The sequence below is a fragment of the Benincasa hispida genome, unplaced genomic scaffold, assembly GCF_027475165.1.
Source record: "Benincasa hispida cultivar pf3 unplaced genomic scaffold, pf3_genome.v1.1 HicScf142, whole genome shotgun sequence".
Classification (NCBI taxonomy): domain Eukaryota; kingdom Viridiplantae; phylum Streptophyta; class Magnoliopsida; order Cucurbitales; family Cucurbitaceae; genus Benincasa; species Benincasa hispida.
Genome location: NW_028325765.1, coordinates 23,992 through 39,880, shown reverse-complemented (window position 1 = coordinate 39,880; position 15,889 = coordinate 23,992). Strand labels below are relative to the sequence as shown.

At 38.5% G+C, this 15,889-nt stretch overlaps 2 protein-coding genes across 3 annotated transcripts; one reads left to right on the top strand and one right to left on the bottom strand.

Annotated features, from left to right (window-relative positions):
• The first annotated feature begins 6,410 nt into the window (after positions 1-6,410).
• LOC120067723 (uncharacterized) lies at positions 6,411-9,383 on the top strand. Of its 2 annotated transcripts, none has more exons than XM_039019279.2 (3): positions 6,411-6,554; positions 6,710-6,861; positions 9,057-9,383. In XM_039019279.2, the coding sequence occupies exons 1-3, from the start codon at positions 6,549-6,551 to the stop codon at positions 9,073-9,075; spliced, it is 177 nt and encodes a 58-aa protein (XP_038875207.1). In that variant the 5' UTR covers positions 6,411-6,548; the 3' UTR covers positions 9,076-9,383. The 2 variants fall into 2 exon arrangements, with proteins under 2 accessions (XP_038875207.1, XP_038875208.1); XM_039019280.2 differs by having other exon boundaries at positions 6,710-6,865.
• Positions 9,384-9,468: 85 nt separating this feature from the next.
• LOC150031197 (phosphatidylserine decarboxylase proenzyme 1, mitochondrial-like) lies at positions 9,469-15,297 on the bottom strand. The gene is made up of 12 exons (XM_090309236.1): positions 15,167-15,297; positions 13,590-13,704; positions 13,195-13,248; positions 13,014-13,079; positions 12,452-12,512; positions 12,189-12,298; positions 11,837-12,090; positions 11,162-11,268; positions 10,901-10,968; positions 10,575-10,652; positions 10,004-10,129; positions 9,469-9,743 (listed from the first exon to the last, which is right to left on the bottom strand). The coding sequence occupies exons 1-12, from the start codon at positions 15,295-15,297 to the stop codon at positions 9,588-9,590; spliced, it is 1,326 nt and encodes a 441-aa protein (XP_090165362.1). The 3' UTR covers positions 9,469-9,587.
• Positions 15,298-15,889: the final 592 nt, after the last annotated feature.

Sequence of the window (15,889 nt, the reverse complement as noted above, 5' to 3'; positions counted from 1 at the left end):
CTACCAATCAAGCTTTATAATACTCAACAGAGCCATCAAAGTGAGTCTTGATCTTGTAGACCCACTTGCAACCAATGGGTTTCTTTCCGGGGGGTAATTCAACATAGTCCCATGTGTGCATTTTATCGAGAGCCTGGAGTTCTTCTTTCATAACTTGCTGCCATAGAGTATTAGTATTTGCCTCACGAAAGAAGATATGTTCAACCAAGGAACTGATAGTAGAAAAATAGTGAAAATCTCGAAGGTGAGTAGAAGGTGCCCTTACCCTAGTGGAGCGTCGAACAGAAGAGGCAGGGTCATTAATAGGTTCAAATTTCACAGGTGGGACAGACGGCTGATCAAGGTCAACAGAGACAAGCATAGTTGTTCAAGCTCAAAATCATCGAAAGATGCAAAAGAATGGGAAAAAATCAAATGAATCATTAGAATTATAGGGAAGAAGACTCAAGAAAGAATCACGAAAGGTTGAGAGAATAGAGAACATAGTGTGCTCCCAAAAAGTGACATGGTGGGAGATGCGCAATTTGTTAGAGAGAGGTTCCCAACAACAGAAACGTTTGTGTTCAGTTTCATAGCCAATAAAGCAACAGAGACGAGCAAATGGTTCTAATTTGGTATGTTAATGAGGGTAAAGAAGTACAAAACATGCACAACCAAAAACCTTGAGGTTAGAGTAATCATGAGAAGTACCGTATTAGCGTTCAAATGGATAAGCATTTTGAAGAACAGATGAAGGAAGACAATTGATTGTGTATATAGAGGTGAGAACGCTAAAACTTTATAGGATAGAAGGTAGACATAATTTGGGCCTAGACGGAGTCTAGGATGTGTGGACTATGTTAGCAAGAGTGCTTTGTTGGGTGAGAAAGAAAAGGAACCTGGAGTCCTTATATTCCAAGGTGTTATCTGTACATAGAACTTTGATTGGGCGAGAAAACTATGTGAACTATGTTAGCAAAATCAATATATATTTGAGATAAGGAAAAGTGGTGTTTAAGGAAATATATCCAGGTAAACCAAGAGTAATCATCAATGAATAAAACAATAAGTATTGGAAAGCTGTAACAGGGAAGTGTCAGCAGAGCCAACATGGGATATGGTCATGCAATTACCATCAGCAGCATAAATGGGAGGAAGAGATTTTGTAGGAGTAGGTGTAGACAAAAGAGAAAAACCAGATGTCATATGGTTGTAATAAACGGAATTAAGAAGCCATCTATTACCTGAGAAGACCACAAGCGTGGAGGAATTGGATGAAATCATCTGTTTAAGAAAGTTTTGTAAGTCATTCATTTGAAAAGTAGACAGGGAAGGTTCAGAGGCAACATAAGAGGTAGCAGTAGAGGCAGAGCCAGGATTAGGTGTAAAAGATCGAGACTTAGAGGAATGTCCTAGTGGTCGCGGTGGTCTTATAGAACAGTTGTCCAGAATATGACCTCTTTTGTGACAATAGCTGCACTCGACTTTTGGAGAATCAAAAAACCTATGCCCAGTGAGCTTACAGTTTTTACAAAAAAAAAAAAAAAAAAAAAAAAAAAAGAGCTCTAGAAGTACTAGGCATATGAGTGCTGACAAGTACAACCTCCGATTGCCGGAAAGAAGTGATGCCAAGATGCTTTTTTTTCAAATCGGATTTCCTGAATTGCTGCATCTAGAGACGGAAAGGGGCTACGGTGGAGCAAAGCAGCACGAATCAACTCATATTCTAGACGAAGTCCCATAAGAACCTTAATAAGGTAAAGGTGATCAGGACTAATTTTAGCTTGATCCAATTGTGTCCAGACTGGCTGAAGGGTAGCCAAGTAGTCATTAACTGATTGGCCCATCTCCTGAGTAAGATTACTCAGAGTGTTGTGCAATTGATAGTAGTGAGCTAAGCCAACGGATTGAAATCAGATAGATAGGAAATCCCACAAACTTTTGACATCATCAAATACATCAGCTGAACGGAATGGCCGGTATAGATGTATTTCCGATCCAAGTGATGCTTTGATGGTTTTTATTGTCCTAATCCTCTAACTGTTCAATAAATCTAGCATCTTCCTCAGTGGATATCCTAACTGGCTGGGGAATATCACCAGTGATGATTCGCCATAATTTACGCCCGATTAGAAAACTCTTCATTTGATAGGCCCAAGTAATGTAATTTGTCCCATCAAGAATAGTACTAATGGGGTGAAATCCATGATCCTTTTCCATATGGCTTGGCAGCTTGGAAGGAGAAGAAAACTAAGGACAACAAGGGAGGCTTGGCGGCTTGGTGGCTTGGCTGAAGGGATCAAGGATCAAATTCTGAGGAATCGAGGATAGAGTTCATCCGCTTGGCTGAAGGGATCAAGGATCGAGTTTGATCGAGGATCGAGTTCTGGACTGGGAGTCGTGGATCGAGTTTGATCGAGGATCAAGTTCTAGACCAAGGATCGGGGGTCGAGTTCTAGACCGACAATCGAGGATCGAGTTCAATTGAGTTTTGAACTGAGGATCAAGAGGTCGAGTTCTGCACAGTAGGGGTTGAGGATCGAGTATTTCACAGAGGCTATAAGATCGAGGATCGAGTTTTTCACAGTGGGGATCGAGGATTGAGTTTTTCATAGTGGCTTTGGACAGAGGATCTAGGTGGTTCTTCTTTACGTCGGAGAGGGGTTCTGGGTGGTTGGCTGATGACCAGACGCCAACAATGACAGAGAACAAGAGGAAGAAACTAGCTAACAAGACTCTGATACCATGTGAAAGATGTATTTATCAAGTGTGTGTTTACAAAGAACTATACAAGGGTATAAATGTTGTATTAACACCTTAAGAATAGGGCCTAACTAAATTAACCAAAGCTTAAAGACTCTCCAAAGGAAACCTAGTATACAGGAGACTTAGTATACATTCATATCGATGATAGGAAATCTGTGGCTGCTTATTTTTTATTTTTTTTTTTTTTATGAGCAACAATCTTGTGTCGTGGTCCTCAAAAAAACAGACAGCAATCGCATGGTCCAGCATGGAGTCTAAGTATCGTGCACTTGCTCACACATCTTAGAAATTATTTGGCTTCAACAACTCCTAGTTGAAATTTAGCAGTCACCTCCCCACAAACCTATCATCTGGTGCGATAAAATTAATGTTGGGGCTCTTGCGAACAATCCTGTGTTCCATGCTAGGACCAAGCACATTGAAGCCAAAATTAGAGTTAGTCAAAGTGAGACTAAGAGGAATGGCGGAAGTGGCATGACCTAGCAGGCAACTGGAGCTGGAACTCACAACGCTACCTAAAGACCTACCGAGGAAGGTAAGTGTGAATTTAAGTTATTCTCATTTAGTATTTGAGATAGAAATGTTTATGTTGTAGATAATTGGGTTCAACATCTAGCTTAGAGATGGCTAGGTGAGGTATCGTTGGACAAATTAAGGAATTGATATCAGAGTAGCGCAGTAGAAGCGTGATAATAGACAAGACTATAAGAGGTTACAACAGTGGTTGTTGTGAAACCTTAAACCAGAGTTAGTTCGAGTAAATTTCGAGGACGAAATTTTCTTAAGGGGGAAGTAAATGTGAAACCTGGATTTCCATTTTTCCTACTTAAGCAGGTGTTAAAAGGAATTAACTAAGTGAAAGTTAAATCCTATATTAAAGGGAAGGAAATTTCTAAGTGTTTAGTAGATTTTCCTTGAGTAATTTAAGTTGAGTTTTAATTGATGAAATTGTAGTGAAATTTGCCTAAGTGTAAAGTAAAAAATGAACCATGCATTAAGAGACATTAACGCATAAGATGAGAAGAAAGACGACCTGCGTTCGTAGGGATGAACGCATGATTGGCCGAAGTTTTGGCAAAAGGCATTGCCAAGATTTGCTCATGCGTTGGGTATGCATGAGCAAGAGCAGAGAAAGTGAAATGTTGTGTGCAAGGCACTGGGTAGACAATTGTCTAATAGATGAGCAGCGCGACACGATGAGGTAGGCGATCGTGTAATAATTGCACAGAGGTAAACGACACTTGCAGTAGCTAAGAGCGAGATTAGCGAGATCACTGAGAGCAAGATCGTTGAGAGCGAGATCAGCGAGAGCGAGATTAGAGAGAGCGAGAAAGTGGGAGAGAGCGAGATTGGAGAGAGCAGTTTGAGCGAGAGAATGGGAGAGAGCGAGAGTGGAAAGAGTGAGAGAATGGGAGAGAGCAATGGTTTGAGCGAGAAAGTTGGAGAAAGCGAGAGCCACGAGAGCGAAACTAGCGAGATTGGGACAGATGGACGCATTTGAAGAGAATTGGATGTGTTCATTAGTAATTTGGATAAATAAAACAGAAATTAAGCAGATGAAGTGGCAAAAGGAGATTGCATGCAGGAAGATTTTTATCAACTTAAGTAGGTGGTGTACGGTTGAGATTATATGCAAATTAAGATAATTTTGGTTGGCAAACTCAGAATTAGACAACTCAAAGCTCGGCTAGCCAGAGTTAGCGTGGGCAGCCTAAGGAAGAGCCATTTGTATGGTGAGTTGTCGTGAGGAAATAGGCTGGGAATGGCTATAAATAGGAGGCCTCGCCATGAAGGTTAAACTCATTCCAAACAATTTCAGTAGTAAAAATCCTAAGTAGAGAGTAAGCATTTAGTGGGAAAGTTGTCGTTGGTGGTGGAGGCAAGGAATTTGAAGGAGGTGCTGCACAGATTCATATTTTGTTTGAGTATGGGAGATATTTACAAGTAAATTGCGTTAGGAGGATTTGCCGACGGTGAGTGGTTACTATGTGTTGTTTTGATTTATGTATGTATATGTATATATGAGCCTTGTACGTAGAGGGTAATGTCAAATGTGCATGAGTAGGGATGCATGATTTCTGTTGTGATTGTCGTGATATTGCATGTTATATTGTGATGGAAACTAGAATTATACCCAGGATATGGTTACTATGCTTGAAAAGGGTACTTGGCGGAAAAATATGGTCGGCGGGAAATGATAGTCAGTGACGACCGACGGAAAAATGTGGCCAAGTTACCTAAGCATAACTAGCGGGAAAGAAATGGTCGATGTGCACATTGGTGGAAAAATGGGGTATAGGGAAAGTTTCCATAAAATTGTTGTTGTATTGTTGGGTTGACAGTAGTTGACCGTTAACAGGAAATGATTCAGCGGCTTGGCTGAGGAAATGACTTTGAAATGGTATTAATGTGTTGTTGACTGCATGTTGCTTTCCCCAAAAGTTTATTTTTGATAAGTCAAGGTTTCGTTTATAAAAAAAATATACCACTCACTGGTCTTAGTAGCTCACACTCTTCAAAATGTTTTCTTATATCCCCCCCCCCAGGTAGCGGAAAGGTGGGGAGTTCCAGGATGCTGCTATGGTCAAGGCCTGCCACATGCCACAGTTACACTTCCGGAGGGTTTTACAGTTGTTGTTGTAACTTTGTTGTTAAGTCTTTCAGTTGTATAAATGTTACATTGTTGTAATATAAAATGGGCCTACTTAATCAGTTGGTTGTTAAATTTGTACATTGGTATCAGAGTTATTTCCGCAAGAGTTATTAGGCAGTAAGTGTCAACCAAAGGGTTGATAACTGCTGTCAATCATGCCCTCTCCCAGGCTCGGAGGGTGGTCTAGGGCAGGGTGTGACAATATATGATCACTTTATAAATATATGAAACAATCGACCCAAAAAGAAAGGAATCTCTAGTAGAAAATATGTTACGAACATCTCACACACAACTTCAATCGTGAGGGCATGACTAGAAAAAATGTGTTAATACACGAATCAAGTTGACGTCACTTTGCTATAAATCAAAAGTTTTATTTTGTTGCTATTTTTCAATTTGGACGTCAATTTTTTGTTATGCACTACACATTCCCGAATATGTTGATCTTGGCCTCAGCCTCTGAGGTGAGATGGGCTTATTGGGCCTTACAGCCTATTCTCTCTTTTCACATTTCAAATGAACTCACCTAAATCGATTTCCTACCAATCTTGAGTCCGTTTAAGATAAGGAAAGTCCCATAGTTTTACTTTATCCTAGATTTATTTATTGGTCCAAATGACCCATAATAACGTGTAAGAATTGAATGCATTAAATATTTTCAAATATAATTATAATAAAAGTTTTAAATCCATTTACTTATAACGAATTAGAGGTTTAATTTAAAAAAAATTAAAGGTCCTGCACAATATTTTCCAATTAAATCTAAAAAAGAGTGTAAACTGATATAACTACTAAACTTCACCGGTACAAGTCTAAATGAAAATTTTCCTTTATATATTGTTTTTTTTTTAAAAAAAAGGTTGTATATTATATTCATGTTAATGACACTTTGCTTTTTAATTTTTATGTTTCATAACTTTTTAAATTCGATTCACTTCACTAATATCTAAAAATATAGATAAAAAGAAAAATTGTCTAAATAGTTTGTAAATTTATTTCAAAAAGAAAAGAAATGTTTGTAAATTCAATTTTAAAAAATTAGAACACAAAACAGAAATCAGAAATGAAGTGAATTAGCCGGTTGCCGTTCTTCCTCCACTCAAATCTCCGGCTTCCACCTTCTGCGATCCTCTCGTTCTCCGATCAACAGATGCCGGTAAGTTTCTTCAACTTTAAGATCCAGATCTCGTAGAACAGTAAATCAATTGAATTCTCAAATTCTAGGGTTCTTCTTTTTGTTTAAATTTCGTTTTCTTATGCAATGGAAATCCTGAATTTCTGATCCGGGAAACTTGATTGCGTTCTTCGCAGTTCAGTACGTTCATTGAAGTGGAACCGCCCAGTCCACTCCGATACATAATTGGGGCTGTTATAATGATGATCGGCGTCGTATTGCCCCTTGGATACATGCTGCTCCGGAATAAGCGTGGACCTTCTTCTTCTTCTTCTTACTCCAAACAGACGTAGGTGTGCCTATGAAATTTACTTTTCTTATTAGTTTATTACTTCTTTCTAATTTAATCATTCCTGTGATCTGTTTACGACTAGAAATCATGGTCTTCCAGGTGTGTTATATGAAATTGGATTTGTTCTTTAATTGTTCGTTAGCCCGATTTATGGACTTTTGGAGCTCGTTTTACAGGAGGAAATTGGAATTGAGGATTTATTTCTTCTAGCGTTAGTTATTAGGATTTTGCGGTCTGAATACACCTGTAAATTCCCACATGAGGTTTTGGTCGTATTTTTGTCTTAAAGGTTTAGGGAATTTCTTGTTTTGCGCTGAATTTATCTCTTAGGGTTATTGAGAAAAGAATGATTATGCAGAGTATAGGAAAGCAAAATATTTGGCTCTTGCGTAGGAGCTCCTTGTTTTCTTAGCTCGATAGTTCCTTTTGTTTAGGCTCTCTTCTTGAACTGCTCGTGGAAATATCAAAAATCTGGCAAATGAACGTGATCCTAAACAAGTGTTCCGGATATTATTTTGGAAGCCTTTGGTCGGTCGTTGGCCTGTCCAAATAATATTTTTGACATTCTTGCATCTCTGGTAGTGAGACAACTTTTTCTTGGACCAAAGGAAACTGTTTGGTTGGCTATTGTACGAGCTTTCTTTTGGACTTTATGGGCAAACGCAATAGACGTTTTTTTTTTAGACTCTTTTTCTGTTTTCGATAGTTTCGTGGATTTGGTTCTATCTATAATAACTCTGTACTGGTGTAAAACTAGACAACCTTTTAAGCATTTTAGTCTTTCTTATTTGCTTTCCAATTGGAAATCTCTATTGTTATCACCTATAGGTGCTTTGGGGCTCCCCTTATTTCATTCATTCAATGAAATGTTTCTTATCTAAAAAAATATAAACGAGTGCTCTGGATAGAGGTAGAGGGAGGGTGATTTGGGCAACTGATTAGTATTTGGATGAGTAACTGATTAGTATTTGGATGACCAAGATATTGTGAATTTGCATTTGTTTTTTAGACATAATTTGAGTTGGCACATGTTGAAGGTTTGAAAGTTTCAGTGGACGCATTTAGTCATTCAACTTACAGAATGCCTTTCTTGGTTTGATTGTGTGAATTTGCTAAACTGAAAGCCTCCTTGGTGCTCCCTCCAAGTCTCTTGCTATTTTTTCTTTGTTAGGTGTTAATTTAAACTTGGATGCCTTCACTTTGTCTTAACAATCTTTGCAATTATTTTGCATTGTTTGTTTTTAGTTACTCCCTTGAGGAGTTTGTATCGAGCATCTTTTGAGCATTACTCTTTTTTCATTTTTTCATTGAAAAGTTTCATTTCTTATTTAAAAAACTCAAACAGATCATTTCTCCTTTCCTTCAACCTCGCAATATCCTCCTCTCTCCCCTTTGCTGCATGAGTTTATCATCTGCTTGTACTTCTATTATTAGCGTTGTGCTTGTGATGGAAAGGCAATGTTAAAAGGTGGCTGGTAATGGATGGAGAGACATAGTGTGGGAAAGACATGGTGTGGGAGAGCCAGTGTTAAAAAGTGGTTGTGGAGAGTAGATTAGAGCATTCAATTTGAAATATGTGATATGTGATATGATATCTCAAGTGTTAACTGTGCTTTTATGATGAATCTTAACACGCTTTTCTTTATCTCTATTTTTAGGCTGAAATGTATAATTCTTTTTACTTGGTCTATTTCCCTTGAACTCATTTTTTTTTTCCTGATGACATCTTAGTCCTTGTAGCCCTTTTTTAGTTTCTGAGTCGAACGTTGTTGGAAACTGTAGATACATGATGCATGTGTAATTAATGTAGGCATTATTTCCTATCCCATAAACATATACTTCTCTCTTTTCTTTAAGGAGGAGCATCATTTTGGATTTTTTAGGGAAGAAGATTCTCCTGTGTGTTGGACGTAGGTACATTATTCCATAATTCTTTCAACCTCTAGGACTAAGATATCCCTATCCTATACATGCCAATTGAGAGCTGTCCACGTAAAAGTTACATGATTCGTATTCATAACTTTCGATAAGTTTAATGAAAGGACTAAATTCTAGTTTAAAGTAGGGCAGTGTAAGACAAGAACTTGTAAGCAAATTATAGATAGGATCAAGTTAGAGTTCGATCCTTTTGCAGTACATTGTTGCTTTATGCTGAACAACACTAACGGGAAATCTGAAATTTGAAATTTCAGGACCAAAGTTTTGATTTAGCTGCATAGAGAAAGAGACGCATCCATTTCAGTTTTGGGCTCTCGGCTAATGGAGGATGATGCTATTCATAGGGTAATGTAAATGCATTGAGATTTCAAATCTGTGTAAGCTGACGATTCTGGTCCAATTATTGACCTTAAGGCGATGCATTTCATCATCGTTTTTCTTTGAAATCAATGTCATACAACTGTATTTCGTCATTTTGTATCGTTGAAGGAATTATGTGTGATTACTGTTGATAACCCGCATTCAGTATTTATGAAGATACGAACACAGAGCCGTGAAAGTACTATTTGTTGGTCCTTAAAGTTAAGTCTCTCTTTCCTATCAATATCCAAACCATTATCACAGGGTGCAGAAATGATTGTTTATAGAAAGATTGGAGTAATAGAATTAAGAGAATGAAAGGAGCAACTCATATTGGTAGATTTGTCGTTAAAATTGTATCAGAGTACTGTATATAAATAATGTAAATAGGCAAAGAAGTATTTCCAGTCAAGTCTTGTAAAGAATTATTTCCACCTTCCCAGTGCTTCTCCAGCACGGATTCTGTCTCCACGTTTAATAGAAAACTTGAATTCTGATTTGGAGTCTCCATTTTCGTGTACATTAGAAACAGGAGCTTGGAAGATCAGTACCACCGTTGATCCCATGTTGAAAGCCGCCATCTGCAAGCATTTGCCACACCCCAAAGTAACCAAAGAACTAATTAAATCAGTACGCAAAAGCTTTGGTTTGTTAGGAGAGATCAATAATAAATCATTTTTCATTCAAAATCACTCTAAAGCATATCTTCAATTTTAATCAAAAGCAAGTTTTGGAGTGATTTGAACATAACATAAAGATTTTAACATTTTAAAATCATTCTCAAACATGTCGCAAATTTAGAGAAATATTTCAAAATCAGAAGACATAGAACATAGATAACCTCATCCCCCTTTTTCAGCAATATCCCCCCGCCTTCAGGTTCATATACCCTTTCCTCCGGAGGATCTGAATGGAGTGACTTTCTTCTCTTTGGTTTGTTTGTCCGTAGCTCTGGCTCAATGAGAACCTGTAACATTCAAGTTAAGCAATGACACTTGGGGTGTAGTTGATTTAACTTTTCAAGTGTTTAATTTTGAAAATAAGTTATTTTGAAAAAGGTTGAAAAACACTCTAAATGTATATTTTAAACAATTTTTATTTGAAGAGTTTAAATAAAAATAAATTTTTTGAAAAACATTTTTTCCTCTAATCAATCCAAACATGCCTTTAAGCACATCAACTCATATGAGCATTGCCATACGGCCTTGAAGATAAGGATATTGATCACCCATGTCGCATATCCACTACAAACATATCATCTTACAACGATAGTTTACTAAGCGAAAACCAATAGAAAGGAAAACTGCTCCTCACATTATGTCTTTTCAGCTTCCCAAACCATTTTCGTCAGGTTTCGATATAATAGAGTTCAGAGTTTATAGCTTATCAGCTCCGAGGGGAAGCAGGGTTACCTCGATAGATCCAATATTTGTTGCCCCAATAGCAGCAATTGCCATAAATCCTTCCTGCCATAGCCCTTCAAGCACAACCTGCAACATTGCCAGTGATAACTAAAAGGGCTAATGCCTGTGAAAAACATATTTTGGATCGCAACTTCTAAAAATTTCTAGACAATTCACACAATTTTCTTGAGGAAATTAGGTACCTTAGGAATTTGGTTTTGCATATTTGAAGCAAATAAAGCAATTTGCATTACTACACAGACTAGTAAATAAACCAAGCAGCTCTAGATATGTTCACCCACTTGAAAGGAAAGAGACAGAGAAGGGACAAGTACCCTTTCATTCTCAACATATAAGTTCTTTATTGTTCTAACAGCGCGCTCATTCACAGGAAATAGGTGACCTGAAAATTATAGTAGGAAAGTGAAACGAGATGGTTGATGAATAAAAACCTTCTCTTTTCTGAGAGAAAACCAACTTTCATTAAGAGAAACGAAGGAGAGAACCAGGTCTAGATAGTAAGGTCAAAAGTCAACACAACTGAGAATCATCATTTGTTATTCAAAATGTAAACAACTTTCCAATAAGACAACTACCAGAAAAGTGGCGCCGAACAAGGACCTGCCAGTCAACTGGTGCGTGTATTCGATGATAATCTCCAGGCTTCAAGTATATTACACAGTAGAAAAGGCCTTTCACTGGGCTGTAATGAGAATTTAAGATGTAAATCACTTAATTGTCATGTGGCAAAACATCATAATGAATCTTGGAGAACGTCACTTTCCAGAGAAGATTACGTCAACTAATACTAAGGAGAACAAAAGGATAGTGAAGAGGAATTCAATTACAATGCAATCATTAACTGGAAAATATTGTTCATAAATAAAATGTTTTTCCTCCCACTCACCCCCCTCCCCTCCCTTTTTTTTGCAAATTAGTTTTCGTCTTCCTTACTTTCATTTTCCAATAAAGGAATTTGACCATATGCTCCCAGCAGGAACTGAACATTCACATTTTCATATGAGATAACAGTAGGCACCATGTTATAAGAGTTGGCAAATTACATCTCATAGCTTTAGATATAAAATGCATAGCAAACTGAAATCCCAGAAGGGATGTTGGGGGAGGGAGGCTACTTAAGAAATTGATCAAAGAAAATGTTTCTTTTTCTCAAATCATATTTGTTTTGCAGCAATAATTTTTTGCATCCCATGACAACACATCAATAAAGACCGGCCAATGAGTATCAAAGGACTTCAGTATTTCTGTACCATGTCGAGACAGGGTCCAGAACTTTAGGATAAGCCAGCGAAATTTTCCACCATGACCTTTTCCGATTATCAGCAGAACTATTTTCTTGTCCATTGCCCTCTTCATTGCTATCCCCTGCCGCCATCATGGGAAGTAAAGAGCCAGCACCAAGAAGAGCAGCGACTGAATATGAAAACCCTTTAACTTGCTCAATCATTGCCCCTGCTCCTTTTAGTTCCCCAAATCTTAAAACTGTACCATCCACCGGACTAACCTAGTGACAATTAGCAGGTCATACATTTCAAATGTAGTTCTCGAGAATGAAACTTTTTGAGGATTATTTAAATGTTCAAGATGCTGGTTACCAGTTACCAGGCATTGTAAATCAGGGTCAATGGGCCTGCAACCCTCCTTTAAGGAGCGCACAAAGAACTCACGTAGTGAAGCATATTCATCCAGAGGAAGAGCTACTTCTTCTAAATCTGTAACATAAAACAGATAATAACTTTAATCCTTTTCATTTCAGTCGAAGTATATATACCCACCATGTAAATCCAAAATACTGAACATGACAAACAAAAATCCAATTCAATAAAAATAAAGGACTAAAAGTAATATGGTGAATAATCATATACTTGAATGAAATGCTCGAGCCCATGCCCTATGCACATATGGACGCAGCCAGACAGGAAGTTCCTAAACCAAACCAACATAACATCACATACAATGTCAGCACTACAACAGTAGAGAGAAAAAAAAAAAAATATATATATATATATATATATATGGAGACTATTTATACTTCTTTATAGGAAAAACATAGCATTAATGTCAAAGAAATGTGATTTCTTTACAGATATTACTCAAATATGGGTGAAATGGTAAAAGTATGTCGTCTTAGTTTTTACTCTATTTTCCCCTCCATCCACATGGAGGAAACTTTTTCCTGGTAATTTTAGTAATGAGATAATTGAAGGGGCCAAATGTAAGCCTTACACAGATGAAATGAGTTTGAAAGTAAGGGATCCCCATAAGTTTAACGCTAATGAGATAAATACGAATTACTGTTGCAGTGGGTATAGAATTATCCAGAAAAATAAGTCTACCTTGATCATATCATAGGAATATTTTCAAACTCAAAAAAGAAAACCAGAAAATGACAATATTTTCCAGCTAAAGAACTGGAAGGTTACTCACCACATTAGCTATGTGACCCCAACATCTTGAAACTAAACGTAAAGGTATCAATCTCAAAAACGTTGCCTGCAATTGGAAGGAGACAATTCAAACTAAATGAGGAACTACGTGGCTACCAACAAAATTTCACCCAAAAAAAATGAAATCTTCAACATCTTTTATCTCTGTCTAAATCTTGTACTTTAATATCCGACTTGAACTCGGGCTCTATGCCTCTCTCCCGTGCCTCTTCAACCTGAACAAAGATACAGAGATTCACTTCTGAAACTGTAAAACAATCAATCTCCATATATTACAAGACACAAATTGGTTCTTCCAAAAAAGAAACTTAACTCATCCTAGCTATCTTGCTCCTGAGACCAATAAATAGTTCAACAATAAACGAAGTCACCCAGCAGAAAATCAATATCAGGAGATAGGTAATTGTTTTACAAAACACATGAAAAGAAACAAACTAATATCATAAACTAAGAAGGAGAACCACATAAGAACTCCACCAATTTCTTTCCTGAATGAATAAATCGTTCTAAAGACTAACACTAACAGTATTCGTCCTATCTTATGGATTATAGATACCTTCTTATCATCATATAGCCGACGAGCATGAAGTGCACCGAGCATTAGTAAGGTAGCCACTGTCGCACCAGGCACCAAATAGGAATCGCCTGCACAAACTCTTCGAATGCTTAATCTAAAGTCAAATTAAACAAAATACAATCGATCATATAATCTGGAACTACATTAGTTACAACAATTACCTTGAGAAGAACATAAGAACTTGTGAAGCAGAGATACACTAGAGTCGCTGTGTTGACGCACAAAATTTTTTCATCGTTCTAAACCCCTGGGCCCATTTTCAAATTTTCGCCTAGTGGAATGTTTGCGCACAAAAAATGGGCCCTGAAGCAGCTTCGCTGGGCTCGGAAGCTGTTTGGGGCTCCAAATGAGCTCCGTTCCCAAAATTGTCTGGCCACGACGTTTTTTCATCATTTTGAACCCCTGGGTCTATTTTGAAATTTTCGCTCGATAGAAAGTTCGCGCACAAAAATTAGGCTCTGGGCATCCCCATCGGAACGGGGTGCCATTTAGGGCACCAAATGAGCTCTGTTCTCAAAACCGTTTGGCGCACGACTTTTTTCATCGTCCTGAACGCTTGGGTACAGTTTCAAATTTTCGCTCGGCGGAAAGTTCGCATAAAAAAAATTGTCATTGGGGAAGCCCCATCAGTCCCGGGAGCCGTTGAGGCCACTAAATGAGCTCCGTTCCTAAAACTGCCTGACGCACGACTTTTTTCATCATTTTGAACTCTGGGTCTGTTTTCAAATTTTTTTCCGACGAAAAATTCGGGCTCCAAAATTGGGCCTTAGATGTCGTTTTGGGAACAAAATGAGCTATGTTCCCATCTTTCTAAATTCCTGGGTCCATTTTATAATTTTCATCCGGAGGAAAGTTCGCGCACAAAAATTTGGCCTCGGGGCTGCACCGCGGGGCCCGGGAGCCATTTGGGCATCAAATGAGCTTCGTTACCAAAATCGTCTAGTGCATGACTTCTTTTCATTATTCTGAACCCTTGGGTTCGTTTTCAAATTTTCGCCTGGCAGAAAGTTCACGCACAAAAATTGGGCCCTAGGGTAATCCCGTAGGGCTGGGAGCCATTTGGGACACCAAATTAGCTCCGTTGCTAAAACTTGCCACATGTCTTTTTTTCATCATTCAGAACCACTGGGCCCGTTTTCAAATTTTCACTTGATGGAAAGTTCGCGTACAAAAATAGTGCCCCAGGAAGCCCCGTCGGGCTTAGGAACCGTTAGGGGCACCTAATGAGATTTGTTCGCAAAATCGTTTGGTGCACAAATTTTTTTTTATCATTTTGAACCTCTAGGTCTATTTTGAAATTTTCTCCTGGCGGAAAGTTCGCGCACAAAAATTTGGCCCCGGGGCAGCCCTGTAAACCTTGTGTGTCTTTTGGGGCACCTTATGAGCTCTGTTGCTAAAACCATCGGACGCACGACTTTTTTTCATTGTTCTCAACTCCTGGGTCTGTTTCCAATTTTTCACTTGGTGGAAAGTTCGCCGACAAAAATTGGGCTCCTCGACAGCCTCGTCGAGCCTAGGAGCAGTTTGGGGCACCAAATGAGCTCCGTTCCCAATACCGTTTGGTGTACGACCTTTTTTCATCGTTCTGAGCCTCTGTGTCTATTTTCAAATGTTCTTCCAACGAAAAGTACGGGCACAAAAATTGGGCCCACAGACAGCCCTGCCGGCTCAGGAGCCGTTTTGCCATGAAATGAGCTTCGTTCTCAAGTTTGTCTAGGGCACAATTTTTTTTTTGTTGTTTTGAACCCTTGGATCCGTTTTCAAATTTTCACCCAATGGAAAGTTCGAGCACAAAAATTGGGCCGCGTGCCAGCTCTGCTAGGTACGCTTACAATTTGAAGCACAAAATAAACTAAGTTCCAAAAATCGTTTGGTGCACGACTTTTTTTCATCGTTCTGTACCCCTGGGTCTGTTTTCAAATTTTTGCCCGACAAAAAGCTCGCGCACAAAAATTGGTCCTCGGGACAACGCAGTCAGGCTCGAGAGCCGTTTGGAGCACCAATGATCTCCGTTTCCAAAACCGTCAGGTGCACGAATTTTTTTCATCATTCTGAACCTCTAGGTTTGTTTTCAAATTTTTGACCAGCGAAAAGTTCGCGCACAAAATTTGGGCCTCTAGGGAGCCCATCGCACCCGGGAGCCGTTTGGGGAACCAATTGAGCTTCGTTCCCAAAATCATTTGGCACCTAGCATTTTTTCATTATTCTGAACCCCTGGGTTAATTTTCAAATTTTTTTTAGTGGAAAGTTCGCGTAAAAAAATTTGGCCTTGACAGCCC

Coding starts and splice junctions, on each gene's coding strand:
- LOC150031197 (XM_090309236.1), bottom strand. CDS start 15,297: ATGGCAAAACGGCTCCTGAGCCGGCAGGGCTGTCTGTGGGCCCAATTT. Junction 11,269..11,836: donor CTGGACCCTGTCTCGACATG/GTACAGAAATAC, acceptor TTCTCATTACAG/CCCAGTGAAAGGCCTTTTCT. Junction 10,130..10,574: donor CAAATATTGGATCTATCGAG/GTAACCCTGCTT, acceptor TGAATGTTACAG/GTTCTCATTGAGCCAGAGCT.